General features: G+C 31.5%; 1 protein-coding gene across 1 annotated transcript in view; it reads left to right on the forward strand.

Annotated features, from left to right (window-relative positions):
- Positions 1-19,598, forward strand: part of LOC143042499 (uncharacterized) — a 66,881-nt gene that overhangs the window by 15,751 nt on the left and 31,532 nt on the right. Inside the window, exons 6-9 of the mRNA XM_076214821.1 lie at positions 135-159; positions 5,243-5,396; positions 11,500-11,593; positions 16,475-16,536. Of these exons, the coding sequence (XP_076070936.1) occupies positions 135-159; positions 5,243-5,396; positions 11,500-11,593; positions 16,475-16,536 (335 nt within the window). The remainder of the gene's footprint in view (positions 1-134; positions 160-5,242; positions 5,397-11,499; positions 11,594-16,474; positions 16,537-19,598) is intronic.

Consider the following 19,598-nt stretch of genomic DNA (forward strand, 5'->3'; position numbering starts at 1 on the left):
AAAAATCTGTAATCTTTGAAATTTATGAATTTTAACATCTTTTTTTTATAGAAATATTAGCCAAGTATTAATATTATCTTTTTTATTTCCAAAATTGTATAATTCTAACAAATATTTCATGTTTTCTGTTATAGGGAAGAAGTTTCTCTGAGTTAAAAAGTAAGTAACATCTTAGTATCAGTATAATAGTGATACTGTGCCAGTAACAATAGTTGTGTTAGTGCCACTATCTGGTAGGTTACAGTATAACCTGTTGTGTTTAGTATCTTCACTTGAGGATATGGTGTTTTCAAAATATCCAAATAATGTTTCCATGTATTTTAAACAGATAGTAAAAAAATAACAGAATAGGGGGCAACATTTTTGTCGAGCCTTCGACTTTAGTCGAAAAAGCGAGACTAAGCGATCCTACATTCCGTCGTCGGCGGCGTCCACAAATATTCACTCTGTGGTTAAAGTTTTTGAAATTTTAATAACTTTCTTAAACTATACTGAATTTCTACCAAACTTGGACAGCAGCTTGTCTATGATCATAAAAAAGTATCCAGAAGTAAATTTTGTAAAAATAAAATTCCATTTTTTCCGTATTTTACTTATAAATGGACTTAGTTTTTCTGCGAGGAAGGACTTAGTTTTTCTGCGAGGAAACATTACATTCACTCTGTGGTTAAAGTTTTTAAAATTTTAATAACTTTCATAAACTATCCTTGATTTGTACCAAACTTTGACAGAAGCTTGTTTATGATCATAAGATAGTATCAAGAAGAAAATTTTGTAAAAATAAATTTCCACTTTTCCGTATTTTACTTATAAGTGGACTTAGTTTTTCTGCGAGGAAACATTACATTCACTCTGTGGTTAAAGGTTTTAAAATTTTAATAACTTTCATAAACTATCCTTGATTTGTACCAAACTTGAACAGAAGCTTGTTTATGATCATAAGATAGTATCAAGAAGAAAATTTTGTAAAAATAAATTTCCACTTTTCCGTATTTTACTTATAAATGGACTTAGTTTTTTTGCCAGAAACAAAACATTCACTCTGTGGTTTAAGTTTTAAAAATTTTTATAATGTTCTTAAACTTTCCTGGATTTCTACCAAACTTTGACAAAAGCTTGTTTCTGATTATAAGATATTATTCAGAAGTAAATTTTGTAAAAAAAAAAATCACTTTTTCCGTATTTTACTTATAAATGGACTTAGTTTTTCTTCCAGTTAACATTACATACAGTCTGCAGTTAAAGTTTATAAAACATTTATTAGATTCATAAACTATCCTGGATTTTTTACCAAACTTGGAAGCTTCTTTCAAACTAAAGACAGTATCGAGAGGGAAATTTTTATTGATGTTTTTCCTCATTTTTTGTCGAGCCTGCAACTTTTGTTGCAGAAAGCTCGACATAGGGATAGTGATCCGGCGGCGGCGGCGGCTACGGCGGCGGCGTTAGCTCACTTCTTAAAAGCTTTATATTTTAGAAGGTGGAAGACCTGGATGCTTCATACTTTGTATATAGATGCTTCATGTTACGAAGTTTCCGTCAGTCACATGTCCAATGTCCTTGACCTCATTTTCATGGTTCAGTGACCACTTGAAAAAAAAGTTCAAATTTTTTGTAATGTTGAATTCTCTCTTATTATAAGTAATAGGATAACTATATTTGATATGTGCGTACCTTGCAAGGTCCTCGTGTCTGTCAGACAGTTTTCACTTGACCTCGACCTCATTTCATGGATCAGTGAACAAGGTTAAGTTTTGGTGGTCAAGTCCATATCTCAGATACTATAAGCAATAGGGCTAGTATATTCGGTGTATGGAAGGACTGTAAGGTGTACATGTCCAACTGGCAAGTGTCATCTGACCTTGACCTCATTTTCATGGTTCAGTGGTTATAGTTAAATTTTTGTGTTTTGGTCTGTTTTTCTCATACCATATGCTATAGGTCTACTATATTTGTTGTATGGAATGATTGTTAAGTGTACATGTCTAGGGGGCAGATGTCATGTGACCTTGACCACATTTTCATGGTTCAGTGGTCAAAGTTAAGTTTTTGAGTTTTGGTCTTTTTATCTAATGCTATATGCCATAGGTCAACTATATTTGGTGTATGGAAATATTTTATGATCTTTATGTCAGTCGAGCAGGTTTTATTGTCGAGCCTGCAACTTTTGTTGCAGAAAGCTCGACATAGGGATAGTGATCAGGCGGCGGCGAAGGCGGTGTTAGCTCACTTCTTAAAAGCTATATATTTTAGAAGGTGGAAGACCTGGATGCTTCATATTTTGTATATAGGTCGAAGTTTCTGTCAGTCACATGTCCAATGTCCTTGACCTCATTTTCATGGTTCAGTGACCACTTGAAAAAAAAGTTCAGAATTTTTGTAACGTTGAATTCTCTCATATTATAAGTAATAGGATAACTATATTTGGTATGTGCGTACCTTGCAAGGTCCTCATGCCCGTCAGACAGTTTTCACTTGACCTCGACCTCATTTCATGGATCAGTGAACAAGGTTAAGTTTTGGTGGTCAAGTCCATATCTCAGATACTATAAGCAATAGGGCTAGTATATTTGGTGTATGGAAGGACTGGAAGGTGTACATGTCCAACTGGCAGGTGTCATCTGACCTTGACCTCATTTTCATGGTTCAGTGGTTATAGTTAAGTTTTTGTGTTTTGGTCTGTTTTTCTCATACTTTATGCAATACGTCTACTATATTTGTTGTATGGAATGATTGTAAGGTGTACATGTCTAGCGGGCAGATGTCATCTGACCTTGACCTTATTTTCATGGTTCAGTGGTCAAAGTTAAGTTTTTAAGTTTTGATCTTTTTATCTAATATTATATGCCAAAAGTCAACTATATTTGGTGTATGGAAATATATTATATCTATATGTCAGTCCCGCAGGTTTTATTTGACCATGACCTCAATTGCATGGTTCATTGGACAGTGTTAAGTTTTTGTGTTTTGGTCTATTTTTCTTAAACTATAATGTATGGAAGCATTGTTAGCTGTACATGTCTGCCTGGCTTGGTTCATTTGACCTTGACCTCATTTTCATGGTTCATTGGTCTTTGTTTAACTATCTTGTTTAATGTTAAGTTTATGTGACAGTTGTAATAACGCTTTATACTTAGGACTATCAACATAATATCAATGATTAGTAAAGAAGGCGAGACATTTCAGTGTGTGCACTCTTGTGTTGAGTCTGCGATTAACAGCAAAAGTAGGCGAGACACTGGGTTCCGTGGAACCCTTACGAATTTTTAACCTGACATCCTGTTGTCTAACATGTATGTACTCTCTATGCACTCCTATTGAATGTCTTAACTATATCCAGGTGTTATGTAGCATTGGAGCCTTGATATAGGTCTACCTTGCCTCAGTAAGGCCAGATATGAAAGTATTCACATCATCATTCATTGCTGGCAAAGAAATATCATGTCCGTGTGCTTCCTAAGTAAACAAAAAAAAAATCAAGATGTAACAGGATGGTTTGCTTAATATCTAAATAAATATTTCAAGTCATACATTTGTATGTAAAAAAGTGAGCCCAGCAGTAAGTCAGCCTTTTTGTTGGAGCCTTACCTATTTGCCAACCGATGGTGTTTTACCTATGTAAAGGACTTTTTTAATGTATTATGTGTAATGATATATGCAGTACATCGGTTTTCTACCTTTCCCGTCCTGTATGCAGTAGAAAAATTAATCCATGGTCCCTCACCTCAGGTGTCATACGGTTACCAATTCCTGTTGATTTATATCTAGGCTGCAAACACATAAAGTTTACATCGAAAAAAGTCTGTTTCAGTTATAAATACTGAAATCATAAAATGAAGGAAATAAAGTTCTGAGTGATATAATTTGGAGTGTTAATTTAATATTTTTTAATCTTCTAATCTTTCCTCATAACAGATTTTGTCCTCCTAATAGACAGGTTCTGACCACTTTTGACCTTTCCATTTTTTTGGCTGTTAATTATTCTTCACCTGTTATTCTTGTGAACAATTGCTTTACTTCACCTCTGGATGATAAAAGTTTTGGCCTTTTTTATCATATACAGTAATCTGCTTGAAAGTAAACCTAATCGTGGTTTTACTGTATATCAGCAGTTACTCGCTCATTAAGGTAGGTAGTTGTCATTATAATTAAATCATTGTTAATTACACAAAACTCGTCATTTGTGTAAACATTCCACACATGTTTATACTTCTGTTAGGATGATCACACCTTGCTACTGAACTTACACAGACCATAGGCTATAAAATCTATTATAGGTAACAACATATAGGTTACTCATTCTGTCACCTAAAGGATAAAGATCCTGTAAAACAACAGTGATTTTGTTTGATTCAACATTGATCACTTCAGCCCCATGTGGATTAATTATATATTGGAGAATCATTTCTGTGGATCTCTTGGGCCGATTTAGGATCTTTTCTCTGTCTAACAGCATCATTAATTTCCATTATTTCGTTGCTACACAGAACAAGTAATGAAAACATGGAAGTGGTTTTAAAGCGTTATTGTGTATAGAGATTGCACCTTTTATTCTGAGGAAGATGTTCAAACTAAAGATTACATCCCCATGTGAAGCTCACTGCATGGTGTTCAAAGATGAGTGTAAACTGGTGCAATATAAAGAGTTGATGAAGTCATGTGAAGAGAAACCAGTCCAATATCAAGAGCTTCAGAAGCACAAATAATGCAAAACCAGTGCTATATTGATAGCTTAAGAAATCCAAATAAAATGAAACCAGTGCAATTTTAAAGCTCAAATTCTAGAAGCCCAAATAAATGAAATCTATGCTATAATATAGGGTTATTGCATGAATATTGGGGAATATTGTCCCAAGTAGAATTTTATATTGCACGAGCTTGCAAGTGCAATATATGTTCTATGAGGGACAATATTCCCCAATATTCATGCAATAACCCTTTTATTGTATAGCAATATAATATTTGAAAGTAAAAATTGGTTTAAATTAAGATTACAGTCATGAATTTTGAAGATTTATTGCACGCTTACTTTTAGTTACTTTCTGTTGGAAATATTAAAAGAGATTATTAAAGGATATCAAAGTAAAACCATTGCATTATAACGAGATTTGGAAGTTGAGATAAATAAACAAGTGCAATATTATGTAAAAAATTTATGAAGCCACAATAAAGTTAAAAAGACATTGCAAAATACTTTTTTATAGGGCTTTGTATCTGTAACTAATTTTGTTATTTATTTCAGATCTTCAATCCAAGCTAAGCAAATGCCCTATAATAACAAACGACTTCAAGAAAGATGACTTAGAGTTAGATATACCTTTAGTTGCTCCTATAGAGCCTTTAATCACACCACCAGAAACACCCATCAAACCACCACTAGCTGCTAAACAGGAAAAGTAAGTTTTCAACATTTGATACGTCTACTTTTATTTAATTTTACAATTGTATGCAAATTTGTCTGCTGTTACCGTTACGTAAGATCACACAAGTTCCCATAAAGTTTCATATCACAATTTGAAAAGTGATTGTTGTTTTACATAAGAAGATTATTCGGAGCAGATCTTCGGTCATTCCGAGACAAAAATCAGCTAAATACAGAAAGTGTAAATTGTCTTGAGATAGAACAAAATTCATAGTAAATATCTTGCTGTTACATTGTGTAAACTGGAATTTTATGCATGCCAGTTTTCATGTTTCTTTTATTAATTTCACATTCCTCACAACCTATAGATGCTGTATTTAAGAAAGTCATCAAGATGTTTTAGAATAAGTAGCCACCTGAAGTGTTCCAAGTCATGAATTACAGGAATATAACACCTGCCAAAAATACTCCAGTTTACAGTATTATGTAAAACTTTATCAGTGTAATCCACATGTTAGTTATATCATAATGGAGAAATTCCAAACTTTAATGTTTTAAATGAGTGGTTTGAGGAGTATTGGAGGTGACTTTACTAATGAGATTTTCTTCAGTTGAATTTGGCATGAACTTAAACTCTTCAATCAAATATTAGGCACCTCAACAAAGAGCAATTTTAGACCTACCAATGATTGAATATTGAAGGTTCAGTACTGTAAATTCAAAAATGATTGTGATGTATTTGTGTAATAATGAGACTGGGTGACTATTGTAATAATCAGAACTCGTATTTTGATCATTAATATATATATATATATATATCAGTATCCAGCTTTTCCTGAATCTCCGGTTAATGGTTGGCCATGTGAATCTTGCTTATTAATATGTGAATTTCCAGTACTTAAGATTGATGATCATGCAATAGTGCACAGGTGTAACTATATCTGCTCTTAGTACTGATTGGACTACAATAGTTGCTTATTAAAATTTTTGAATATCAATAGTGTTAGTTGCAATCAAAGATGGCCACCAGGATTTTTAGTATTGATTGATGGCTAAAGTCAAAAGTTTTGACAATCTACAATATAAGTTACCTGCATCTCTAAAGACAGACAAAATGATTTAAATCTGTAATGGATCTCAACTTGAACTGATCCTTTTGAAAGCATGTATTAGTCTTTTAGTTTAAGCATTAAAAAAAAGAATTGAAAAGTAAATTGTTCATGCTGTATTTATTGTTATGAGGACTTAAGTGCAATAATGTCCAACTTAAGTTTGTGGTATTTTAAGGATATGAAACACGAGATAAAATCAATCATATTTCCTTTGTACATCTTTGTTTTACTAATGTTCATTATAAAGCATTTTCATATTAAACTTAGTGCAAAAAAGGTTATGATTATACACCGATTAAGGATTTATGTATTTTAAATATAATGTTAAAAAATCAATGATGTTTGTTCTTTTGATCTATCAATGAAATTGAATTTTCTTTAAGGGCATGTCCATAAATGTTATCGACCTCGCTTTGAAGATACTCGCATAAAAATTTCTAATTCTATGGATGGTTAATTCCATATTTAATTATCAAGTGTATATGAAGTATTACTATTGGTCTAAGGGTTCTGAAACGTTCTTTAAAAAAACCCATATATAATTGTTTTAAAACCATATTTTTACTATGCCTATATGAATATTGAGCCAAATTTTTGTTTAAATTGATAGAAGTTATGATAGTGACTTACATATTGAGTTCACTTTTACATTTGGACTCCTGACAATAACAGGGTAGGGAGTTTTTTCCCCAAGCATACTTGATTTAATGATTTTCATCAGCCAGATGATACCAACTATCTTTTTTGACCATACTTATTAATGCTTTTGACCATTTAGAGATCTAGTCCACTATTTGCTATGGCTGCTTTGAAGAATTGTGGCCTTGAAAAACTTTTAAGGTGGAAAATTTAAGACCTGTTGTACTCCATGTAATTACTTTCAAATCTTCATGTTTCCTGAGATTTGTGGTTGGATAGCTGTCATGTCAATTTCTACAGATTACTTTCTTATATAAGCACTTGAATGTTGAACTTAGTTACCAAAAAAAAGAAAAAGTTATCAGTTCATCCAAATATGCTAACAGATTTCATGTATTTATCAAGCTTGCAGAGTAAGCTCAGCCTAGAGACCAAATGCCTTTAAAAAGCTCTTTTATGACTTGGAATTTAGGCACAAGCAATTCAGTCTCTATTCAATATATCTTATACAAAGGACATTTAGTTGTTCTCCAGTAAAATAGTAATTTTCCTCATTGTTAATTTTGAACTGAATACCAACATGTATTGAATTTCTCAATTTACACCTCACCTAAAAATGTGAATGAAAGTACATGATCTACTTAAAGCATGTATGGTTGTTCTTTTCAACAACTGATTCGAATAAGTTTTATTGGATGTTATTAGATGACAGATGTTCAGTAGAGGTCTCCTTTCTTCATATCTATTACAGAGCTTCTCTCTTTCCTACTCAATTTCATGTCTATAAAACACTGCCAATAGTGAATACAATAGAAAGGCATTCCTACTTACCATGAGAATGTGTCAAGTGCAAGTACAATATAGTTGTATTCTGAAACTATAGTTTAAACTTTTGATGGTATTTTTAAATGTTGTGTAAGAGAATTATAATAACGGTAAGTAGCTTGATATTTCACTACTTAAGAACTCAATATATTAGCAGTGAAATGTCATCAGTGGAAGTATTGTAATGACATTGTCAATAACATGTAACAGTTTGTGTGATTTTTATCATGGTATATTGTATTTAAAAAGTGATTTTAGACATTAGCAGGTTTAATCTACTGGAAACATATAGCCCAGGAATACACCTAGTGAGGACATATTATGTATTACAATTTATAAATTGTTCCTCATTAATTATTCAGGATATTTGATGTAATTCACTAAGTCATAATAAAGTACATCTTACAATATTAATTTTGATTTTATAAACAGGTTAGGAGCTTCATTTGATCTATTAGTAACCACAGTTGAGAAATGGGTTGATGTAAAGTAGGACATTGTTATTTGGTTTTTAGTCGAATTGAATTGATGAATTTTGTTTTGATTGTGCATATTGCTAGGTGCATATTGCATGCAAAGGAGGATAACTCAATTATGACTCAAACTCAGCAACAATTTATCCAATTTTCAAGTTCATAGTTTACATAGAAATCAGAGGAAAAAAATTGGTTGATAGATCAAAACCAATAAATTATAAAACTTACTTCAATTTGAATAATTACATGTGATGATTGGCTCTTGGATTCTCTTCAATGATTGTTGCTAATGTATTCTTTTTAATCACCCAAGGGACCCAATGTTAAGTTTGTTGACATTTATTGCTTAGTTTTTAAAGAGATTCAAGATTTGCTGAATCAGCAGAAATTATCAAACAAATTTCCAAGTGAAATGATGACAGCTTATCAGTTTGAAATATTTGTCACATGTTGTGGAACTTCAGTAATGACCCACGTTTGGTTTATACATGAATTCTTGGCATGTGCTTTGATACAATACAGATATTGGACCAGTATTCATGATCTTCTTTGTTTTCAAACATTGCAAGGTTAAGTGGAGTGTTTCTGATTCTGATCCTTGTTGTTAACCATCATACAAAATCTTTTTTGGCACTACATCCCTAACACATATAACATGTAGAATTATGTATTACACTGTAAAAATGGATTGAATAATTTAAGTTAACATATAATAGCCTATAGGATATAAATTATGTAAGAATATGATGAGGGACCATTGTATCTAATTACAGGGTTGTAACTTTAGAATCCACAATCTTTATTCTTGACATTTAATCAATCAAAAAACTAAATTAATACAGATTCATCTGTTTCATGAAGGTCATCATATTTTTCTTGACTGGGATTCTAAAGGTTTTAGTACAATCAAAATTCAGCCAATTGTTTAAATAAAATAAATCAAATTTTCTTCAATACCATATAAGTTGTCGTAGTTAAGATGTGCACATTTCTGCAAATAACCTCAATGACTTGTACCTACTTTTAACTGGGATGATGAGAATATTTTAAATGAGAACTTGTCAGTCAGTCAGAGTCTTTTTATTGATGTACACAAGCTAAAACCAAGCCGTACATTTATGTACCCAGAGAATTAGACTAACTGAGACACTTCAAAGTATCTTAAATATGCGCTGCATTTGTTGTAATACACCCAATTATGACCGAAATATCTTTGTGAAATAGTATGCCCAAGCGGACATGTCCAAAGCCCCAAACAGACATTTTTAATGATAGATAGTTGGTCAAAATTGAAATGACCGTTTTATGAAAAATGCCTTGAATAACAAAAAGTGGCAAACCAATTCTATTTGACCGTTTGAGGCTGAGAGCAGCCCAACTTTTTATGAAAGTTTCGGTCAAGTCCGGAATATATGACCGCTTTGGAAGCCTTGAGTCAGACATTGTCACTTGACCTTGCCCCAAATTTCTTGCTCCATTTGTCATTTTTAAATCTTTATGTGTTTCTAAAAGTGAGAAATTATACATGAATAAAATGTTGAAACAATTTTGATTGTTAATTCATTACGTGTACATGGACTTTTAAACCTGTACTATTAATTTTGACCATTTAGCTGACCTAAGCTTGAAGTTTATTGCCCCTTTAAATTCCAAATTCGCCACAGGCAAGACAGTTCAAATTCTTTTTTACTGAATTAGTTTCATTAAAGAATCTTTTTTTCCCCTGAACTTTTGCCAATTGGCAATACAAGACGATTGAATGATCTCACTTATATGAGTTAAATTAAGGTTATTAAGGACAGTCTTTGGGTTTACTATCAGTTTTGTATTGTAAAGATTATTACATCCAAAAAAAATTATCCAATCCTTTTTCTCCCTTAAAAAGAACAAATAAATTGACGGGTAGTGTCATTCCATTTACTTCAGCTTTACAGATAATCGGGCAGGATATTTTGTTGACGTGGAGTAGAGAAAATTATGTGGCTATATTGATGTTGGTTTAATATCTTACATGTACATACACAGAGTACAATGTAATGCACAATATTTACAAATGTAGTTACAAAGTAGCAATTTCTGTCGTTTTGGGGTATAATTTAAAGGTCAGAAAGATATAAATTATACAGTGATTTTTATCTGTTGATTACTTAATTTCTAGTTGTCACTCTTTTTATGAAATGGCATGTTGAGGAAAGATTTTTAATGTTGAGTATAAATTATACAGGAGAAGCAGGTAATGTTCACCAGTTCTAACACCTGTTTCATTAACTTACCTGTGGTTAGGTACAAATATTGCTTGGTGTAGCTGCTGTTGTTGACAGAAAATTTACCTAAATTACATACTTTATTTTGTATTGTACAAAATCTGTCAAAGTCATGTTTTAACATAACATTGCCATGTTTACTATGAGCGCTTTTGATATACATGTGTGTGTATACTGTGTGTAATAAATGTGCATGATTAATTTTGTCCTTTTTTCTACGGTTAGCCTTGTATTGTATCATTTGGATATTTATTTGTCATTTAGATCTGGTTCTTGCCCTTGTCATCAAGGTAACTTTGCTACATTTTATGCAACGACAAGGTATTTAGTAGCTACAATGCATTATAATTCCAACGTATGTGTATCTATTCTGCTCAGAAATTTGCAAGGAATTCTTTTATAACAGCTGACATTTAAGAGACAGCTATTACATCAACACATTATTACATCACAACTCTTTCTGAAATATGAATTGATTAGCTTTCCACATGTCTTGGAAAGTGGTGGTCCGTAGGTTTTGACCAACACAATTTTGTTTAAAGGACAACACGATTTTGGTATATAAAAATAGTAGTAAGGAATAGCAGATTTTCGTAAAGAAACACTAGATGAAAGACTTCAAGAACTCTGTATACACAACTGTATTCTTCCCTGTTTGTTGGGGGTGTTGAACCTACTCGTGTACCATAAGTAAATTACAAATGAACAGGAGTACTTATGGTACATAACTATATATGCAGTTGTAACTTGTGGTTGTCTTTTAACACATTTGTATACTTATTAGAATAACTGTACAGATAGTCTTTTTTTCTATTTTACAGAAATGATGATATTATATTAAGAGATCTGACTGTCAGTGATGACAGTGAAGATGAGGTGGAGAAAGAACCCATTGAACCCGTTGAACCCATTAAGGTATGAATTATTTCTCTTGATTTTTACTCAACAATGTGTCTGAAAAATCTCAAATCAAATATGTTAAAAAATTCAAATACCGATAAACTCCCAATTTTTGTCTTTTCAATAATTTTAACACATAATTTGAACTCATTATTTAAAGGTCAAATAAGGTTCTGATCACATAGTAATTGTAATACTGTAAATTCAGAAAATATTGCAAGGTTTTTATGAATGTGAATAATGCGAGTGGATGAAAAACACAATATTAAGAACTCGCATTCTGATATCTGATGCTTATATCTGTATGCAGATTTCCCTGAAATCACAATTACTAATCTCACATTTTCGTCTATTCTACCTAAATCGCAGTGATAAATGCACACAATAATTTTTGAATTTACAGTAGCTCTTAGAAAATTGATTTTTCATACATTTAGAAGTCAAATAAAGCCATAGAAACACCGAATATATATGAATACCGGTACTAGGAATATCTTTTTTATACGACCGCAAATTTTGAAAAAATTTTCGTCGTATATTGCTATCACGTTGGCGTCGGCGTCGTCGTCGTCGTCGTCGTCGTCCGGCGTCCGAATACTTTTAGTTTTCGCACTCTAACTTTAGTAAAAGTGAATGGAAATCTATGAAATTTTAACACAAGGTTTATGACCACAAAAGGAAGGTTGGTATTGATTTTGGGAGTTTTGGTCCCAACATTTTAGGAATTAGGGGCCAAAAAGGGCCCAAATAAGCATTTTCTTGGTTTTCGCACTATAACTTTAGTTTAAGTTAATAGAAATCTATGAAATTTTGACACAAGGTTTATGACCACAAAAGAACGGTTGGGATTGATTTTGGGAGTTTTGGTCTCAACAGTTTAGGAATTAGGGGCCAAAAAAGGGCCCAAATAAGCATTATTCTTGGTTTTCGCACAATAACATTAGTTTAAGTAAATAGAAATCAATGAAATTTAAACACAATGTTAATGACTACAAAAGGAAGGTTGGTATTGATTTTGGGAGTTTAGGTTCCAACAGTTTAGGAATTAGGGGCCAAAAAGGGACCCAAATAAGCATTTTTCTTGGTTTTCGCACCATAACGTTAGTATAAGTAAATAGAAATCTATGAAATTTAAACACAAGGTTTATGACCATAAAAGGAAGGTTGGGTTTGATTTTGGGAGTTTTGGTCCCAACAGAATAAGGGGCCCAAAGGGTCCAAAATTAAACTTTGTTTGATTTCATCAAAATTGAATAATTGGGGTTCTTTGATATGCCGAATCTAACTGTCATGACTGTGTATGTAGATTCTTAACTTTTGGTCTGTTTTCAAATTGGTCTACATTAAGGTCCAAAGGGTCCAAAATTAAACTTAGTTTGATTTTGACAAAAAATCAATCAGTTAGGTTCTTTGATATGCTGAATCTAAAAATGTACCTAGATTCTTGATTATTGGCCCAGTTTTCAAGTTGGTCCAAATCGGGGTCCAAAATTAAACTTTGTTTGATTTCATCAAAAATTGAATAAATGGGGTTCTTTGATATACCAAATCTAACTGTGTATGTAGATTCTTCATTTTTGGTACTGTTTTCAAATTGGTCTACACTAAAGTCCAAAGGGTCCAAAATTAAACTTAGTCTGATTTTAACAAAAATTGAAATCTTGGGGTTCTTTGATATGCTGAATCCAAAAATGTACTTAGATTTTTTATTATGGGCCCAGTTTTCAAGTTGGTCCAAATCAGGATCTAAAATTATTATATTAAGTATTGTGCAATAGCAAGTCTTTTCAATTGCACAGTATTGCGCAATGGCAAGAAATATCTAATTGCACAATATTGTGAAATAGTAAAATTTTTTTTAATTAGAGTTATCTTTCTTTGTCCAGAATAGTAAGCAAGAAATATCTAATTGCAAAATATTGTGCAATAGCAAGATTTTTTTTTAATTGGAGTTATCTTTCTTTGTCCAGAATCAACTTAAATCTTTGTTATATACAATATACAATGTATATTCACTTTTTACTACCAACTGATAAATTAAAATAATCTTTACCATTCAGTGATAACAAGCAGTTTTTTTACATCTTATTTCCTTAGCTTATCTAAAATGTTTTTAGATAATGTATGTTGGACATTTGCCAGACATGACTATGATGTCATTTTCTATTTTTATTTGCCCATTACTTTATGTAAATAACTTCATTGGAAATTTGCCAATATAAAATGTTGCTGATGAAGTTTTTTTTATTGTTTTATACAATAAACAATGTATATTCACTTTTACTACCAACCAATCTTTACCATTCAGTGATAACAAGCACTTTATTTTACATTTTAATATTTTATGATGTATTTAAAAGAGTAGTTATTGTTGCAAACTCCATTAGAAATTTGAATTGATATCAGTTTTGGAAAAAGGGAAACAGGGATGTGAAAAAAGGGGGGGGGGGGTTAAATTTTTCTCATTTCAGATTTCATAAATAAAAAGAAAATTTCTTCAAACATTTTTTTGAGAGGATTAATATTCAACAGCATAGTGAATTGCTAAAAGGCAAAAACAAACTTTTAAGTTCATTAGACCACATTCATTCTGTGTCATAAACCTATGCTGTGCCAACTATTTAATTTTAGATTTAAAAAGTTTGAAGAAGAAATCTTTAATTGTAAAATTTGTAAAATCTTGACATTTGTTTTGTGTAAAAAAAAAACCATGTAATGTCAAAAATTTGATCACAATCCAAATTCAGAGCTGTATCACGCTAGAATGTTTTGTCCATACTTGCCCCAACTGTTCAGGGTTCGACCTCTGCGGTCGTATAAAGCTGCGCCCTGCGGAGCACCTGGTTAACTTTTGCTTTCTTCCTGGACCGTTTCAATGTCATGTGTATTGCTTCCTAAGCTATTTGTAGAATTGACAAAGTTGACAGTAAATTTGTAATCACATTGATAGCTTGATAATAAGATCATTTTCTACAGACAAGATCTCTATATATAGAAGTTTATAAAGGCTACCTAGATTAATTCTGTACAGCTACAGTCCATATACGTTTGTGTATTGTTGTAGCTTAATCACTTTAACACGCCATAAATAGATAGGTGCTATCATCAATAATAAAGGTATTATCAAGTTTTCTCCTCAGGAGCATTTATATAATAGTCATTATCTTCAAATGAACAAAAATAGAAATAAAAGGATATGTTGGGGTGAATGAAATAAGGCAGCAAACTGCCAACATAAGTTGATAGACAGCTAGAGATCATTCTTGGGCAGATAATGATGCCTCTTTTACTTAAATTTTGTATACTTGAAATTCAGAAATTATTGTATGTATTTATTTTTATGTGATTTTGATGAATTAGCAAAAATATGAGAGAAGTTATTGTGATTTCAGTAGAAGCTGTTTACAAATATTTCTATCAACATTTAAAATACAAATTTTTATTTGTGCATAACCTATTCCATCACAACTTTTCCAATATTACAAAACATTTAAAAAAATTCTGAATGAATGCTATATTGAGTTTATTAAATCATGGACTTTGAGAGTAACCAAAACATTACCTCAGGAATGATTCTACTGTACATGATTGACAATTTAGATCACAATTCTGATGGCAGTCCCTAAACTTTACAACATGTGGCATACAAGAAGTGGAAACTACTGACAGTAAACAATTTATTGAAATGAATAGCCTTGCCTATATTTTGTTGTATTGTGCCTGTCTATAGTGCTTGAGGTTGAAGGGTTGAATCCTAACCAGGGCAAACCAAACACTTGAAAGTTGGTATTTGCTGCTTTCACCTTTAGCAAGTAAAATCCAGGAATAAGAATAAAGACTGGTTGATCTGGCATCAGAATATTGTGTCTGGAGGGTGTTACAATCTTTTCTGAGGACAATCTTTGATAGTATTAAAAAGATACCGTTCTATTTTTGGAGGATCATATGTATGTACTCCTCAAGATCATGTTACCGGTATTTGGTTTATTGAGATATACCACACATCACCTTTGATAATATACATAAGCAACAGTCATTCAATTATGATGTTACTAGAGTGTGCACAGTTTTTATATAGTTTGTTAAGCTTAGCCTTAGGATGTACGACTTGTAGTGTATTCATTGAGGTCAAAACACCAGAGCGTTGAGGTCTTTGGCCCTGGTCAGTATGAAATGTAGGTGTAGGGGGCAGTATACAAGTTAAATATACCATATAAAATACTTGTGCGACATGGTTTAAGGTCAGTTAACTTGCTTATGAAGTATGTGTTGTGAAGAAACGTGTCAATAATAAGTTTATATTTGTACAAGATATTAAGCACGTCCATAAAATTTGTAGAGACTTATTCACCAACACAAATGGTTTAGTGGTTGTGTAATAACATAAAAACCATGTCTTTACAGAGATAAACATTGATTAATGACATTCTACTTCTGATCTACAAATGACAAAAGGCCTACAGCGAAAATCTTTCCTAAGATTAGGTCACATAATGTACTACAAAAAATTCTTTAATTAGTATGTCTCAGCAGTCCGATACAATTTATTTATTGATTTGTGTATTGTTTGAAGGGACATAAATCCTGCATGTTTTTTTCTGAGTTTGTTTGATATTGATCTGTCAGTTTAAATCTCAGCTCATTTTCCCTTATCAAATAACAACTTGTACACACATAGCATGACACTTCATTATAACATGTTTGTTGGCAAAGATGGAATGAAAATAGTTGTGCATTAGGTGATGAACTGTAAGCATGTTACAACCTGTTCCCCCTTTGTACTAACAATGGATTCATCTATGGCTGCAGTCTTGGAGTGGAGACAGTAAAATGTTATGGCTATCGGATAATTCCCGTAATAAGTGCAATGACCTTTTGTTCCATTCCTTATTTCAGATTTCTGAATGTCCACCCCGGAAGGACACACGGGATAACAAAGCCCCTGTAAAGGAGCCTAGGTGAGTAACTTTTATCTTTTTCTAAAGGTTGTGTAGTTTTTGAGAATTTTGTTTTAATTTCTAAATTTCAGTCAAACTATGATTTATTAATTGATATTAATGTATGCGTATGTATTTGCCTGCAATATTTCACATTTCAGGGCTTTTTATCGGTAAATTATTTAGAAAATGAAGTAGTTCACGTATTTCTACGAATTGCTAATAAGAGTACATCTTCATGTATACCTTAACCTTTTTAAATTTTGAATAAATCAGATTTGTTGGAGCAGTAAACAACATACATGACTACATTAGTTTTAACTATCATAAAAAAAAATAAAAGCATGACATGTGGGATTTAAATACATTATGTGAATATATATTAGTAAATCGTTGGTTTTGTGAATATATATTAGTAAATCGTTGGTATTTAATTTTTGGAGGATACAGCAGGTTTAAAGGTCCTATTTTTCTTCCTGAGTTTTAAATTGTAATTTAGGTGACAAAAGAATTTACAAGACATTCTTTTTTATAAAGAAAATGAGACTTAGTGTATTTAAAAGGTGATCATTTAATATATAATTAATTCCGTAAAATGATCCTTAATCAACACACTGATTGGACTCTCACTGAAATTACAGTTATAGAAAAAATGAAGCTGGATATACCTTTTGATCCTTTTTAAATTGAAATTTCTCATGAGTTGAATTTCTAATTTACGAAACAACGCAGTTTAGTCGCCATTTAAAGTCTTGTCAAAGTGAGTTTTTTCTGTATGATGCACTCTGTGTACATGATTTATGTAACATCTGTAATCCTTCTACTTTTTTTTTACTGGGCAAAATACATTGATTAGACAAATATAGGATGATAATATAAAAAGGCAAATATGTTCAATTTAGGAAGGTAGGTTTTGGCGATATTTTAAAATTGTTGAAGTGTAAATTTACTTGTGCTTGGAATAAATCATTTTAACTTGATTTCATTAGAGTAAGTGATCGAGCAACAAAGTGATGACAAATCATGAAATTCAATACTCGTGAAATTAGATGAATCCATAACTGTTTAAGTTTTAGGTAATTTACTTGTAAGTCTTCAAATGAGTGGTTTCCAAAATAAAATTACAGATATTATTCAAGAATGGAACAGAACAATCTGATTCTCTTAATTTTTTTCAAATTTGCCATATTGAAGTGTGTGAAAATTTTGAAAATATACACAAGTCTTTTCAGTGGTGTTCCATTTAAATCAGTTGGGAAGCCAAATTAAAAACTAAGAGGAAAGAGCATTGAAAACCAAAAATTCCAAAAAGTTATGGCTACACCCATCTTAAATTGGACCCACTGATAAACATTCTACCAATTTTGTGGTGAGGATATCAGTAAGTTGACCAGGTCCTTTCATAAACTACAAACTTTTACCAAAGACATGAATTATAAACTATGATTTTACTGCTAAGGTGGCTCATCATAATACCTATTCCTTTAGTGGCATCCAGTTTTATCATAACAGTTTCTTTTCATTATAACAGTTATTTCTGTTCTGTTCAGGTCTATTTTATACAAATATGGCTGGTAGCATTTTTCTGGAAACATGTTGTCTGATCTATGGTGGGGTTGTTGTCGCTTTGACACATTCCCCATTTCCTTTCTCAATTTTATGTGTCAAATTTGGTCTATAAATGGTTGGATGTTTTAGACTAATATATCCTTTATATATATTTGTTCCCTTTCTTGAAATGGTCAGTTTCATGTTTGTTGACAATTTGGATAGAACATGTAGAGACTACCATAGATTAGGTATTGTCATTATATGAGATCTTTTTATCAGACACTTTTCTGACACCAGTTTCTTGAAAAATGGCAGTTCAAATTTAAGTTATAATCTTAGCAGAAGAATTACTGTAATCTAATCTTTTCAAATTTCTTAAACATTTCGTGTTGAGCAAATAATAATGTCAAGTTGTAAAAAGATTTGAAGTTGATCAGTACTACATCAGACTAAGATCTATATCTAATTTAAAATTCTTTGTCCCATATGTTTATAAGTCGATGTAAGAAAGTCCTTTAATTTGGATTGATGAAATATAAGGTAGACATTGTGTATGTTGACAATTTAAATCATAATTTTAATATGTTAACGGCTCAGTTTACCGATTTCTTTTTTTTGTCAGATTAACCTGTTTCTGTAAAAGCCTAACTGATTGCAGTGAATCAATTGATTGAGTTAATAATCCAACTCTTGATAATGAAAACTGACTAAATGAGATTCTAAATTAACTCTTGTGTTACATGGTGAATGTCTTATAAACCATTTGGTCATACATGATAAAGATTTAGTCGCTCCTATAGGATGTGGGAGGGAAAATAATTCCAGGAAAATAGTATTTTCTTAAAGTCGTCCTTGTTTTCATTAGCTGTTGTACATGTTTGTTTACAATTAAAATGAATAAAAGGAGATTGGTAAAAAATCAAACAACTTTGACACATAAAAGTCATCTTAGTTTAATTAATTTCTTCAAATAAAAACATACATGATACTTTATAGCTAATACAGTTTTAAAAGTGAAGTTCCTTTCAAAAGATTTTGTTTTATTTCAAAATGATCAAGTACATTTAATGTTTTCAATTATCAAAGGTTTGTCTAGCCAACATATCACTGTAATCCATAAATTATGGCAAAGGGAGCTTTTTGTAGAAACACCTGTTTTCTACACTTTAGTAGGCCCAGATTTATGTGAGAGGAATATTTCCAAAACAGCAATGTTCTAAAAAAGCTTTTAACACTGGAATGAAGATGTTAGTAAACCATCTTCAATGATTGTAGAATACATCAGACAGTTGGTTCCTGAATTGTTTCTCATGGTATCATATCTATAGGTAATGGATTCTATCTTTGTTAAACGGATAGTAGCTACGATTTTCATTAAAATTACTTTTTTAAACTATATGCTGAATTTTGTACAAAAAGTTAAATAATTATGATTAAAACAACTACTGGTTACGTTCCATTAAGCATTTAGAAGCTTTTTAACGTTTAACACCTACATTTATTTATTATCTATAGATAATAATTCGATGTTA

This window comes from Mytilus galloprovincialis, chromosome 8, assembly GCF_965363235.1.
Source record: "Mytilus galloprovincialis chromosome 8, xbMytGall1.hap1.1, whole genome shotgun sequence".
NCBI lineage: Eukaryota > Metazoa > Mollusca > Bivalvia > Mytilida > Mytilidae > Mytilus > Mytilus galloprovincialis.